Source organism: Podarcis muralis, chromosome 6 (assembly GCF_964188315.1).
Source record: "Podarcis muralis chromosome 6, rPodMur119.hap1.1, whole genome shotgun sequence".
Lineage (NCBI taxonomy): Eukaryota > Metazoa > Chordata > Lepidosauria > Squamata > Lacertidae > Podarcis > Podarcis muralis.
Window position 1 is genome coordinate 63,751,244 of NC_135660.1, and position 15,587 is coordinate 63,766,830.

Here is a 15,587-nt window from a genome sequence, read left to right on the forward strand (position 1 = left end):
CCAAAAACTAGTAAAGCTATGATTTCCCAAACTATTAGCTATGAACACACTTTTATTCGTGTGGAGAGTTTGTTGAAGAAGGCAAAAGGAAGCATAAACAGATTAGCAGAGAATAACTGATATTTTGAATTTAAAAAGAAAAACATTTATTAATAACATGAAAGCAATATGTATGATATACAGGAGCAACAAATAATATTAGCCATGGAATAGAACTGCAACATGCTGGTTGCATTAGCCCAGCCACTGAAATGAAGTATTGTCAGCCTCAGTATGCAAAATATAGGACTTCGTTGCTCTAATAAGATTTCAGTGTTTGCAATCTGTTGCACATTGATGTTAATGCTCCAAAGCAGTCCACATTAAGATGAACAATGATGAAGAACAGAACTGCCTGAGGTCTTCTGAATAGCTGCTGTGAATGGGCATACACATTGCTGAAAAGTATGTCTGAAAAGTACAATACTAGCTACTTAGAAAACATTTGAGTCATAAATGGGTGAAGAACTGCACATTAAAATTGGGAAAAAATGAAAAGTTTTTGTCTAATGTACACGAGTTTGATAACCTAACATTACCTATAAATTATTGGAAGACTATAGTTTTTGAAAAACCATTGTTTTTAAAATATCTTTAATTAAAAATGATAGGATGACGACTATAGATGATGATGATAATGATAATGATGATGATGACAATAATAATAATAATAATAATAATAATAATAATAATAATAATAATAATAATAATATATTTATACCCCATCTGGCTGGGTTTCTCCAGCCACTCTAAAATGGATAGAATGGTTCATTTTAGTAAAAATGGAAACCCTGACAATATTGCAACAAAAATACAGTCAGCGGTTGATAACACACAACCCATGACATTTAGTAGCCTTCAACCATGGTACTAAACTCTTAAAAAATTCTTACCTTTGAGAATTTCCATAACATTGCCAATTATGATATTCTTCCATGACATCAATATGATCCAGTGTAGAATTATAAAAATCCATATATGGAACAATAGAAGGATTAGCTAGACTATTTGAAGTATCTATAAAGATATATTTAAATATGAGTTTTCAGAAATGACAGCCAGCTTTCTTTAGAGAAATGAAATTAGACTTTTTATTAAAAAGCACACAAAAATAAGTAAAATATACAGTAAACGGCCAGTCAGCCCCTGAAAAAATCTTAACCTATGGAAGTAAAATCATGGTTGCTGGAAAACATAACTAATCCGGGTGCCATTCGTTTAGCTCTTTCCCCCCTGAACTTTTAATATCTGTGCATTAGATTTAAAAACTGATTTGTCGAACAAAACATCTACACAAAGATTAATGCAGTTTTCAGTTTTATATTCTTAAACAACAACCAGAAAATTAAATCACTGCAGTAATAGAAGTGATTTAGTTATCCTGACATGCATTTTTTATTTCAGATGTATTCTATACAATAGGCTAAGCACTGGCAATCTGTAAATTTTCCAAGCCCTTAACTGACTTGCTACCATAATCATGTAAGGTTCCCAATTTTTGTTCAGATGGAAGGTGTTAGCAATAGAACGTTGAGAACAAGTGCACCTTCTGTTAGGGATGTGAAAAGACAGTTCCAATGGAAAAGTTTCTATCCAACTTCAAAGGGGTGTGTGATTAATGGGTTCAGGGATGCCAGAGCTGCTGCTGCTGCTGCTGCTGGCACAAGGGAGTCCTGCCACAGATGACTGGGTCACTTTTGCGGGAAAGGCCAGAGACATCTATGTAAAACATAGATTTGTCCTAATAGACAGGTAATTGACTGCACATCACTAGTTTTACTGCCTGGTTGGAAAAAACACCACACATTATATAAGAAAAGCATCGTATTAGAAGAAGGAACACAAACTAATTGAGTCTGTGGAAACCTACTAAATAAAGACAACACTTTGGCTGCTGATGGAATCCACCAAGAACACTTTTCCAGAGGAGGCAATTCTTCAGGCTTTGCAGGAAAAAGTCGTAGAGAAATAAACTGTAGCAGCCTGTCCAGCACTTGCTTGAATCTCTTCTGTGATATCCTATAAGAAATATACTGAAGTCATTTTTATGATAGAAAGCAAACTGTAGAATGTTAGTGGAACTCATAGCTTTTTATGAAAAGTATTTAATAGTTGACAAATTTCTATTGAACTGTACTAAAGTGGTATGGGGAATAGTTAGCAGAACTGTTAACTTTTTCTGTGGGCCAGTTCTAGTCTGTTAAGTAGGTATCAGATGGAACTCTGGAGTAGATTAGGCATAGAAAAATATAGTATAATTTGTCTATTTTATAGTTGCTACAAATACTGAACCACGTTCCATTGACTGCCAGTAGGTTTTAAAGGTTTATTTAAAAAAATTAAAGAGCTGACCTAATCAGAACTAACATATTACAATAAAATCCCATTAGCAATGGAAGCACACACTTTCTAATTGTAAACAATAAAGAATTATTTACTTTTTAAACCAGTGAATTAGGTAGTGATGATCGCCTTCTGTTAAGGCAGCAATCTGTCTTAGCAAGTGAGCATAAATAACAAATGTTGACGTGGTACTAAATAGAGGATTCTGTAAAAGATTAAAAACACTGTGTTAGTATTTTGGTTGTAATTTATTTTTATACTATTACAAAAATCACCATAGTAAGAACTGATTGCTTCTATTTCTTTATTTATTCATAAAAGTATTTTTATACCACCATAAAATAAAATAAAATATATCAAAGCATCGTTATGCAGCTAGCATGCTGGTTTGACTGAATGGATCCAGAGTGTGGCTAATGTTTCATTTAGTGCGTGGGTGATTGTTGCTGCCTTGAAAGAGGCAGTGGTGGTGCCTCTCCTAAAGAAACCAGTCCTGGAACCCTTGGCCAGGAAGGACTATTGACCAATCATAAAAACCTCTTTCATGGGGAAAGTGGCAGAAAGAATTATGATGGGGCAGCTGCAACCATTCTTGGATAATATGGATTTTTTAGACCTGTTCCAGTCTTGGTTCTGAGCTGGTCATGGCACTGTGCTGGCCTTGATTACTTTGATGGATGACAATTACAGAGAGGGATAAGGGGAGTACAATATGGGAACTGGGGGCACTGTATTACAGCGTTTTGGGGCCTAGAAATGAGACTGAGTCCATACAGTAGCACTGGGAGAGTGCTTTTCAGCTCCCTGGAAGTTATGCCAGGATGTGCCACAGGGCACTATTCTATCCCTAATGCTGTTTAATCAACACAAATTTAATTGACATGAAGCTGTTGGGAGCGGTCATTAGAAGATTGAGGTCAAGATGCCATCAGCACCCTCATGACACTCAGCTCTTCACTTTCCCTTTTCCTCCACCCTCCTCCTCATTCTTCTCAACTCTACCTTGCACACATCTCACCCATTTTCATACCTTTTCCCCTCTCCTATTGTGCAGCCTGCTTTGCACACATTCCCCATTATCATATTTACCCCCCCTTTTTCCTATCTCCTTCTCTCCACCTGTACACATACCAGCCCCATTTTTATGCCACGTCCTCTTTCCTTTTCTGCAGCTTTTTTGCACACACGTCATGTTCATATATGGTACTTTATCTTTAATATTAATAGACACTTAAGAGCAAGTTTGTCCATTAGCTTATTCAGTTAGAAAATGTTAAGCTCACTTGATGGATGTTGTGCATATATGGGTGTACAACATGAAGTTCCAGATTCAGTGTAGTCATTCAGAATAAATACTGTACTAACAAGCAAAGTATGTCTTATGAATGATGGCACTAAATCTGGAACGTCATGTTGAAGACACACATGCTAGCAGGAGTGAAATATATGACTGTGGGAAGGTACTATGGAATATTTGAGGGTTCCACATCCTTTATCTCTCTCACATGAGGCAGCTGAGGAATGGAAGAGGGAGTCGTTTAAAACGTGCCATTTCCCCCTCTTTCAGTGTTTCCCCCTCCTTGCTGAACTCATTCAACAGCAGAAGTTTGAGTAAAGCTGGAGTGGAAGAAAATCGAGATGAAAATTGTAGTTTTAAACAATGGCTGAAGCTTGAGTAAAACAGGAATGGGGAGAAAAAAACAAACCAGCTTTAACAAACAGCAGAGATGGGCACAACACAGAAACTAACATCAGAAAGATAACAGATCAAGACTTTCCCAACTCCCTTCTCACTGTACTCAAACACTGTTTTCAACAGCCACTTCCCCCCATGTTACCCCTGCTCACGCTTCTCAAACATCTGCTATTGTTAAAATTGTCTCGTTTCTTCTCTATGTTTGTCTCCATCCATGTTTTACTCAACCTCCGCTGTTGTTTAAAACTTTTATTTTTCTCTTTATCCCCACCACCCCTGCTTTACAGGAAGTTCTGCTGCTGTTTTTCCTTGTCAGTATCCCTCCCTTCCCTCTCCCATGCCATGGTGACTGGTGTTGTGCAACCTGCCTTCTCTTTTACTCCCCTACCCCATGCAAATCCACGCTTGTGATAAAGCACTTCAAATCCTCCAATTATTGTTGTTATATATTTATTTATACCCTGCCTTTTCCTCTGATGGGACTCAAGGCAACTTACAGATAAAACAATAACTGTTAAAAACATAGAAAAATCAACCATTAAAATACAATTAAACATTGATAGAGTTAAAACAATATAAACATATAAAATCTGCTTAAAATGAGGGCTGCACTCTGACTTCCTGCAAATCCAGGTTTGTGATGAGGCACTACAAATCCTCTAATCACAGTGAAATAACTGCCTAACATTTTTATGTAGATAGGAAGAAATGGTTACTTGTAAATAAATTTCACTCACTAGGACACCAATGTGCTAATTCAAGCAATAAAATTCTATGCCTACCCACTTACAAATACCATTACAAGCAGATGTGCTGATATGCCTTTTCAAATAGCAAAATTAACTTGGTTTGTGTTTCCTTGGGTCTCTTGTTCCTCACTGTTGCTGTGCTACGTGTTGTGCGTGAGCACTGCAAACATACAAAGAGCCACACAGGAACAATTAGGGGCAAGTCAAAATAGCATAGAACAAAATGAACGTCAACAGAAGGGCTTCAATGGTGCACTTATTCCTTGGTAATAAATAAAGGGTTCTTTTCCTACCTGTATTAGTACAAAATATGCTCTAAGATCATCTTTTGTACGTGGCCTGAAAGCAAATAAACGGTTCTAGAATTAAACATACCATTTCAGCATGTGTGCATGCCATAAATTTATTTAACATGCAATTCCAACTCCTTTTTCACCTGTCAGGATATATACATGCAAGCACATACATAAAAACTATGTAGTCTTTCCACATTTAAGTGTATAGAGTAGCCTACAACTTCTAGAATATGACTTCTAAACTGTTAAAGTTTTACTATATCAGCAAAATTAAGGGAAAAAATGTTCCAATTAGTTACATATGAAGAACTCTTTAGAAGACGCAACATTGCTTGCATTTAATTATATGCAAACATAAAGCATAACAGGTTGCTGTTTGAGAAACACAAGTCCCGAAGATAGTTGTGTGGTTCTCTCCATTATGACCTATATTTGGAACAAACCTATCTACAAGTGTGCAGATTCATAACTTAAAAGTTCTGTGCACAAAATGCAAACTTGATGGAGATTTCTTGCTTAAGGAAAGTATTTTGTACCCATTTCTGTGAGCTTTCAGTTACTATTCATGCTTGCTTGAAAATAGTACCATTTATAATCAGTTTGGAAACTGTAGCTCAAAAGGCCATGAGAGAACAGGAATAAATCTAATGCCCAATGAATTCTTTGAACCTTTCTTCACAGCAAAAAATGTAGGCCAGATATGTGAAAGATTGTTTTCAAGGACAGTGTCTAAAGAACCAAATCAAACAGAGTGTCAGGGCTTACTGACAAACATTAACATCAAAAGAAGAAGCAGAGGGTAGTAATAAACAGCAGTTCTCAAAAAGAAATAGAGGGTGCAATTCAACATAAGGTTAAGTGGGATATGTGCAAGCAGAACAAGTCTGCTTGTGCAATGGGATTTCCCCCATGTCTGCTCATCCTAAACATCTTCTGGGGTTTCCCCCAACACTTTAGAGCAGATTTAGGGGGTGCAAGGAGGGGATGTGGGGAGGAAGGAGAGGGAGGAATGTCCCTTTGCCTAAGTGGACCTCATTTTGCTTGTGCAACAACTTAATTGAATCTCACCCAGAATCGTCAAGGTGGGGTATGTATTGAGAGTGGTACCATTTAACATTTGTTAACTTTCTTGAGTTATGGTGTGCAGTCTGAAGATCACACCAAATTAAAGAAGAGCCCCAAAAGGATCTCTCCATACAGTGTGAATGTGTGGCAAAATGGCAAATGAGAATCTATGTTGTGGGAAACAAGGGGGCAAACCAGAGAAGATGTGCCTTAAGGGGCTGAAGGATTTGATAATAATGCCAAGTATAACACACTTTCTAATGGCTGTGAGTTGACACTGGTATCTGTTTCTGCTTTGTTGAGTCCTGGGGGCATTTGAGGCATCTGTCTGAGGCCAAGCACACCAACAGCCCCTGGACTAGTATAGAGCTAATTTCATTCCCATTGAGTCATTAGGCATGTAAAACATGTGACTGGTTCCTTTAGGAAGCTGGATGCTGTACAAGATGGACCTTTGGTCTGATCTAGCAGAGCTCTTCCTCTGTTTTTAATATTTAAATTGTGATAATACACCATTCTGTAATGGAAGGATATCCTCAATCTCAATGAAGTCCACACAGAACAGAACAAAATTTGCTGATACAGTTTAATTTCTCATTGGAATCTTCATTTGAGGGGCTTGTTTTGTTGTTCTTTATGTCCAAGGTTTTATTTTTAAGCTTCACCTAGTTTAATTAGGCATTTTAAAAAAATAATTGTATGCATGATTGTTTGGATGGAGAATCCAAAGAATGTTGAGGTCAGTAACAGTATCCTGGAATCTAGCATAGCACTATAAAATGATGATATGAAAAACTATTGACTTGTTTTAAATGGGTCACTTCATTCTTCTATTATATACATATGGATAGTACAAATAAATATGACAGTATATTCTTATGGCAGCATGTTATGCCTTTTCAGTCCTACAATTTACAAACCTTTTTCTGCCCTCATATATATTGTGTGCATCTGGCAAAAGAGTTATTGTTGACAAAACCTAAATGAAGATGATCAACCTAGGACTTTGATGTTTGGGCTACAAGTTACTAATTTTCCAAAATTCCATCTCAGCAGAAACTCTAAATGACTTGCACAATTTAAACGTATATAGAAGTTATAATTACCCCTTCCATTCCTGTAATAAACCATTAATTATTCCCTTGAGGACACACTTCTGGATATCTTGAGGCTAGAACAAACGAAGAAAGAGAGAGAAAAGCCACAACCAGCATTTCATCACAGAAGCAAATTCTACAGATATCATTATAGTCCTGTGGTTGGATGATGATAAGACAATGCTCTTGTCAAAATAGTTTCCATTCTTACAATAAAACACAAGTCATTATTTTAAAATTCAGGGGAAGAAATCCTCAGTATTTTGAAGCCATTTATCAATTTATTGCTTAAATCTCCTGTTGGTAGTCTCTCTTCTAAGTTGATAATTCCTATTTTTTCCCATATGAACCCCATCAAACTATCTCTTTTGTTTCCATGTCTTTATATCTCTTTCCAACAGGGATTATCAGGGACATGTTTGTCTACTGTACCATTGGGTAATATAGCTCTGAATGTAGTTTCTGGTCTCCCATGTATTTGCTATCACATGACTGGCAACAACAGGCAACTTTTACCCCTTCTGCTATCTGGTGGTGAATGGTTAGTACATTATTGGCGAATGCAGATAGCATCCTATGCCCATCAACTATGTTTGATTTAAGGTAAAAGCACAGAGGCTGGGACACAAGGACAAGAAAGAGGTGTATATTGCTGCTCCATTGTTTATGCTACACATTTAGACTAACATAAGCATTTTTTATTCAGTGTATGGAAAACACAGATTATATTTGAACTAAAAGTTTGTTGTATATTATAAAAACTACAATTTGTACATGAACACAACTGTATATTCAATGTACAAAATGTGGAAAAATACACTATCATTTTACTTACTGAACTTAGTAAGGCATCATAAACAGCATTCACAAACTTAGCATCAACTCCACAGTCTTCAATGGAATTAAAAGGGGCATCAATATTTTTCTGCAAATTGTGAAAATATATTAAAGAGCTGTTTCATGAGATTTGTTATGCCAGAGGTATTTTCAAACTTGCATTACAAATGCACATTCTGTAATAGCATCATTTATAAAACAATATAAAACAATTAACATTTAAAATTGATATTTTCATTAGTTCTTTGCATTCTGATACAAACGGCACACCTTACTACGCTGACACAACCCTTCTCCTGGAAACCACATCAAATTGCTGGTGCTATGCCAGCTCATAGGCATGTTACAAGCTACATGGCCAATGCCATGTTGGCTGTATGAGAGAGATCCTAACCTTTAATCCACACTGCTGGCAGGAGTTAGTATAAAGCAGGGGCAATCTGCTGCTGCAAGGTTCTAAGAAAGGGTGAATGGGTGATTGTGCTTCTGGATCCAAAGGTGGCCCACTTTCTGCCTGAGAGATGACAGCAAAAAAGAATTACCTGCCCTTCCTCCACTACCACTGACATTGACGAAGAAGGTAACTCCATCAAGCCCAGTTCTTTGATTATTCTTAGTGCCATCAAATTGGCTGAGGGAAGAACTGTGGGGCAGCAGCTGCCTGCCCTCCAGGCCTGGACATTGTCATCCAGCTGTGCTCCTGGATCTGATTTGGTGCTTCAGGGGTGGATCTGCTCTTCATCAAGAGCAAGACTGTCAGAGCTGCCACTAACACTGGCTATGACTGAGTCTGCTTTCCCCTCCACCTTCCCATTCCTTTTTCTTCATGTGTCATATTTTTTTAAACTGTGAGACTGAAGGAAGAGACCATCTTAGAACTGGTTTTTGTAAGCCACTCTGACAGCTTTTTGGCTAAATGGCAAGGTATAAATGCTGTAAATAAATAATAATAACTCCCTGCCCTGGCCAGCAGAATTGGGAATGTGGCAAGGATCCACTACTCTATGCCCTGCCCCTCTGGTCTTATTTTCTCCCTAACATGGTGTCAAAAGTTAGATAAAGTTCTACAGCTTGTTCAGCAGTATAACAAACTATCCATATGCAATCCTTTTATTTGATTTTTTTAAAAATGTATGGTATTTATAGCTTCCATTAGTACTGAAATGCTTTAATTAATTAAAATAGCTTTAATGGGCATAAGACAGATGTTGAAACAGACTGCCTTGATTCCTCTGTCTCACGATTAGTAGATGACCCTTATCCCATAATAAGCCAATGGGAGCCAAGAACTGAGGTTCATAAAGATTAAGGCATTATATCCATAGTTTGTCTTTTCTTTTTTAAATGCACTGGAATGCCACCAGTACTGCCCTTGTGTGGAGACAGCTGCTGATAACAGAATCTGCTAACATAACATCTGGCCAGACTTAAACTGGGTGGTTGCTTGCAAGCATGTTTCATTTTAAAAATGCAATGGAAGTTTGCCTGTAAAAGGGTAGGTGTGATTAGATTAAATCCCACACCAGCTGAACAGATCATTAGCGTTGTCAGACATGACAGCATCAGTGATTCCCCTGACAACTTCTTTTGGCACATGTGAAGACTCTGAGCTTACTGCTCCCTTCTTCATGGAGGTGATGGGGTGGTTACTTTTTTCCTTGAAAAGTATTGTTACAGAATTAGGGGCGGGGGTGGTCATTCTATTCATAGGCCACTTCCAGGCCTGTAATTCTGCATCTGAGAGGTTTAGAATCTAGCAGAACCAGTCAGACCAGCTTCTTTATTAAGCTAATGGCTTTAGCCCACTCAGCTAAATACCATCATCAGCATTTTAAAGTGTGACCCCTGTTGCCATAGAGACAAATGGGTGATTTTTTTCCAACCTCACCTGGCTGGATGCCATGTCATCATAGGACAAAGAACAAAAGGCCAAGTGGGGCTGCACATGTGTGAGTTTTTCAGCTGCCTTGGATGCTGGAGACACAGAGGCTTGACTTTTTCTGTAGGCAGAATGCCAAAGCTATGGCTTTGGAGGGACTTCCCTGGAAACCTAATAGGGAAGCAAGATCTGTTGGAGAATGCTGAGAGCCCTTCCATCCTATGCTCAGGTTGTAAACATGTGTAAATAAACCATATACCCTAAAGACACCACAGTCTCCATTGACCTTCATTCCAAGGAAACCAAACCTTGGAATGGGCAGGAACCGCTGGAGTCTCTTGCCACTTGGAGACTGGGGCAAGTAGGCAAGAACCTTCAGTTCTATGTGCCTTTCAAAACCAGCAGATGAGCAGTTGAACAGAAAGCAGAGTGACTGAAAGCATACGAAGAAAAGAGACGCAATCTGGGACACTGGGGAAAATTGGAGAGCTATGGGGGTGAGAGTGAAAGAAGGCATGGGTACATACTCATATCACATCCAATACAATTGATAACTTTTAATTGCCTGATTTTTCATGGGTTTCCCCAAGCCCACATTCGTCAAATCACAGATGTCACCATTGATTGAAGCATAACCATTACAAATCTGGTACTTTCCAGTGTTGCTGTGTCACAAAAACAGGGACCCAATACATGGATTATCATATTTTTTCTATGAGATCCCCTGAAAATCACCATCAAATCATAGATCACATGTGTCTACAGATGGATTCTGTGATTTGTTGGCTGCTTTGGTTTTTTTCTGAGGTCGTTTAATGAAATACTAAAAAAATCCATCAGAATCTGTGCCTGCAACACCTTCATTAAGGTTTTCTGTAGTGCTTGACAGAGGCAGATTTTTATTTTTTTATTGTATCAATAAAAGCTTTAATTTTATAGTGGATTTTTGGGGAGACCCTGTGTAAAATCATGCAAATTCAAGAGGAACTGATTTAATTCTACTGAATTAAACTTTTGCCCAGATCACATTCAAAGGCAAAAAGGGTTTGTGTGTGAACTTTGTTGTTTATCTGGAGCGGGGTGACCCAGGGAGGGGTGGGGGAAGAGAAGCAACCAGAGCAGGCTCTGTTTCCACAACACACATTCCAGATTCTAATTGTGCCTGTATGCCCCAAAAGATTGGTAACAGCACTATCTAGTAGTGTGGGTACAGTTTTCCAACCTTGTGTGTAGCGTACATGCTATTTTCATATATATTACTCTTCCTGGATTGCTGTGCTTGTAGGGTTTCAGTAATCTTGTCATAGATGAAAAATGCAGTATAACACTGCTAATCACTGTGAAAATGGTCTAACAATCAGTTTCATGTACCAATATAAAAAGCCAGTTTTTACTATTTTCTTATACAAAATTAGATTTTAAACATGCCATTTTCCTTAATTTATCTAGCTTCTACTTTTGGTTGCTTTGTTTTAATTATATATATTAGATAAAACATATATTTGCATTATTGCTAGTTAATGTTTAAGCGAATTAAGATGTGTTTGTGGTGATAATGGTGGTTTTTACCTTAAACGCAGTATTGATTTCTGGAAAAGAATCAAACGTTTTTGAATAAAAATCATACACTGTTTTCCAGTCTCCTGATAATTTAGCTTTTTCTATGTCTTCCCTAAACAGAAAGCACAAAATGCAACCAATTATACAGCTAGCAGAATATTTTACACAAACAGCTTTCAATACATTTTAGACACCCAGAAATATAAATACTAGGTTGTATCCCATAGTTGTATTTAATTTCTTTTTCATAAATTTTAAAAATCCAAATTACATTCAAATAGGTGTAATTACATTCATGTAAAAATAGCACCCATAAATGCAGTTAAAAGCAGAGAACCTTACATACTTTGGACCATTAGGGCTAGGCATGAAATAATAAGGAACTAAGGAGCTGAGATCCAAAGAAATGCACAGCTTCTTCCACATATTCCAAGGCAGCTCTGTTTTACTAGAACAAAAGCTCCCCATGTCACATAGCAAGCTGCTTTTATTAGTAAAGGAAATTTCACAAGCAGCTTGTGATTCAACACACGGTCAGTTCTTTAAAAAGAAAAATGCTAAAAGTTAAGCTACTGGAAGACCTAAGCTAGTTCTTTAGGTACAAATTGATATGCTCAAAGAAGCGATCCATCTTCTCCAGTGCTCATTCCAGATTGCTTGGGAGCAGATTGCCATTTCTTCCTCTTTTACCCACCAGCCTGGCACAAGACGTTTCAGGAACACAGCAGTGTAGCTGGCCTTTCATTCCAACCTGAACATAATCCATGTGTAGCAGCAAGATGGCAACTGTGTGCCATGCCATGTCACCTTAGCAAGACAGCAGCAGAGGTTGCATGCCACAGCAGACAGCCACTGAGCAGGTGAGCCAGCCAGCTACCTCATGAACCATCTGCACTAGGAAACAAGATCACAGAAGCAGAGAATGCATGCCAGGCCTCCTGTCCCTAAGTTGCATGCTATCCTGGCAAGGTCATAATGGGTCAGTAGCAGAGGCAGAGTGCCAGACCTGCCATCCATTGTGATGGGACAAGCCACATGATCACAAAAGGGAGCACAGTCGAGGAAGTAGCATCAACAGCAGGGACCAAACATAGCTAATCCATGAGTAAATGAAGCATTCAATCACAATGTGCCCAAGGTAGCTGCCTAATGTTGTAACATTTGAGAAAGGCATGTAATGTCTTTGCTCCCCACCCCCAGCACCACCTCCATCTGCCACCAGGCTGTGAGAGACAGCAGCAGCCACCCTGGCAGTCATGTCTGAGATGGGATTATTTCCTACTTCACCTGCTGTGGCCCAAAGATTCTCTAGCAAAGTGGCAGCTGGAATCCCTGGGAACTGGGAGGAAGGTATGTAACATATTTGCTCCCTCCTAGCATCTTCTACATCTGCCTCCAGTTAAAAATACATTCATTTAAAGGAAATTTTTGAGCTGAATTATTTATTCCTTGGTATGCATTCACAGGTTATATAGTTGCAGGAAATTAGAGTATGAAAAAATATGTATTTTCCAATAGAAGATTACCCATTTGGGAGTTTAGTATAAATATCAAAAGCTTTGTTTGGTTGCTGGATACAACATCTAATTTTTAATTAGAAGAATTAAAAAGAACATATCAATAAATCTATTAACAGTACATATACAAAAAATAATGCTACTTACCGGAAGTCTACTAGAGTTTTTGTTTGGATGGGAAGAGGATGTTCTAGTGGGACTGAAACTTTCATTTCTGCTGTAAGTATATCTACCGAGGTGCGCTGTTTTTGCCTAACATCATGGCCAAGGGATGGAAGCTCTTTTGCTGATTCAGAAGCAAAAGTTTTAAAAAATCATAAACTGCAACTACAAAAACAATTAATTCGAAAGTAAACTAAAATATAGACACTATGTCTACCTGAACCTACCTGCATATTTGAAAGGAACTACTATTGAAATTCCACATAAATAGGATTGGGTTGCAGTGATACCTCATGCCCATACATTTGTGCAAGTCATAAAATATACCATATATATATATATATATATATATATATATATATATATATATATAAATTTATATATATATAAATTTTTGTTTGGATCTAGAGGAGCACTAGCAGGAAGGGACTGATGCAAGGTGACTTTCATAAGCCCTTTCCCCAAAACTTTGTCTGAATGGGATAGGATGGGGTGGGAAGGGATGAGCTGAAGAGGAAAGGAAGTCACCAAAAACTGATCAGATGCACTTTCCATGAGCCAGGAACTATATAAACTGTGGTTCTTGATTCTGGTTTCTCCTCCTAAACCATAGTTAAGACTAATTACAGTTTGTCCCAGTTTTGAAAGAATGACAAGCCACAGAAAGAAAAGCTCCCAATATCCTTCCTGTGGCCATACAGGAGGAGAGAGGAGTGAATGAATCTGAGGCTTGTTCTCATAATGTTAAACCATAGGTTAGTGTTATGTCTAAACCCAGTCATAGAATTAACACTTATGAAGTTCCAGCACCTGAGGCACCCAGTGACATTCAAATTCCTTTCAAACTGGAGCTATATTTCATATTCTAAGACCAAGAATGTAAAAGAAACCTTCTACTACACCAATTTAAATGGGAGTTTATGAAAAGTTTGAATAAATCACTAATCTCAGTGGGATAATATAATTTTAAAAAGGAAAGAAAGGTTTTGTTCATATGACTTAAAATAATAAATAATATGTTTCCTGATCCTTATGCTTCTGAACATCAGTGTCACTGATTTTAAATACAGCAACACCCTTTCTAGCATTATCTTTGAACAAACTAGAAATAAGCACCAAACAATAACATACTAAATTAATTAGTAAAAATTTTAAGAAGCTTTAAATAGCTGTACCAGTCGTGCAGTTTACAACAGCACCTTAAAGAATACTATAAACACTGAAAACTATTGATTATAAAAATAATTAAAATCCTTCCTGAACTCTGTTCTAAAAATACTTGGAACTGTTTAAGCGATGGTAAGATTTGTAAAGCGTTGTACTGCTGAATAATGGTTTTGAGAATGTTGCTTGGTTACATTATGCAAAAATCACTTAACCAATGTATGAGAGGCAAGAATGTTAATGAAAAATCTGATGAACAAAGCATTTCTGATAAGAGAAGAGAGACTAGATTATTAGAGCATTAACTGGAAATGAATGGGTATGAAACAGTGCAATTTCTTCAATGACTGATACAAATGTCATGACGTGACATGGTACAATTCTAGTTCAGAATTCTAAGGGTCAATTTCCAGTTTTGCTCTACACCCAAACCCTTCCAACCATATTCTAGCATATATTCAAATAGGCAAAGCTGTCATAAAACCTGTGTTATCATAGATACAGTTGCAATTCCTGTGGCAGTTTTTTCAGCTGTCCTATCCAGCAACAGCAAATACTTATGTATAGTGTTTAAAATTAACCAGCAGTACAGATCCTGTTGGATTAAAAAAAAAAAAGACTTGCCCCCAATGTCAGTCATATTCACCCATACTGTTCTGATTGTAAATTTAACAGTCCTCTCTGCCAGGGGCGGAGGAAGGGGGTGCGGTGGGTGTGGACCACCCTGGGTGTCACCACTGAGGGGGGTGACAAAATGCCGGGCAGCACTCACCATGGGGCCTGCAGCGTGCCCGAGCCATGTCTCTCCTGGGAGAGACGTGGTGGCTTGGGTGCGCGTTGGCTCTGCACTGCCCAAACGGTCCACCCACTGTCTCCCCCCCCCCCAACTGTAGGGTGGCTGAGTGGGTGGAGGCAGGCAGACTCCAGAGGCACCACGGTGTGCCCTGCCCCTATGGGCACCCAAGCGGCTTCCTCCGCCGCTACTGTCTGCCTGTGATGGCAACTCAACCCTGACTACAGTGGTACCTCAGGTTAAGTATTTAATTCGGTCCGGAGGTCCTTACTTAACCTGAAACTGTTCTTAACCTGAAGCACCACTTTAGCTAATGGGGCCTCCTGCTGCCGCCGTAGCCCGATTTCTGTTCTTATCCTGAAGCACTATTTCTGGCTTAGTGGAGTGTGT

At 38.3% G+C, this 15,587-nt stretch overlaps 1 protein-coding gene across 3 annotated transcripts in view; it reads right to left on the reverse strand.

Annotated features, from left to right (window-relative positions):
• Positions 1 to 15,587, reverse strand: part of HECTD2 (HECT domain E3 ubiquitin protein ligase 2) — a 58,363-nt gene that overhangs the window by 10,633 nt on the left and 32,143 nt on the right. For all 3 annotated transcript variants that reach the window (XM_077930458.1, XM_077930459.1, XM_028729736.2), the window contains 8 exons: positions 13,226 to 13,364; positions 11,571 to 11,673; positions 8,121 to 8,210; positions 7,295 to 7,359; positions 5,121 to 5,166; positions 2,478 to 2,587; positions 1,910 to 2,058; positions 933 to 1,056 (listed from right to left, as the gene is read on the reverse strand). In XM_077930458.1, the coding sequence (XP_077786584.1) occupies positions 933 to 1,056; positions 1,910 to 2,058; positions 2,478 to 2,587; positions 5,121 to 5,166; positions 7,295 to 7,359; positions 8,121 to 8,210; positions 11,571 to 11,673; positions 13,226 to 13,290 (752 nt within the window). In that variant the 5' untranslated portion in view covers positions 13,291 to 13,364. The remainder of the gene's footprint in view (positions 1 to 932; positions 1,057 to 1,909; positions 2,059 to 2,477; positions 2,588 to 5,120; positions 5,167 to 7,294; positions 7,360 to 8,120; positions 8,211 to 11,570; positions 11,674 to 13,225; positions 13,365 to 15,587) is intronic.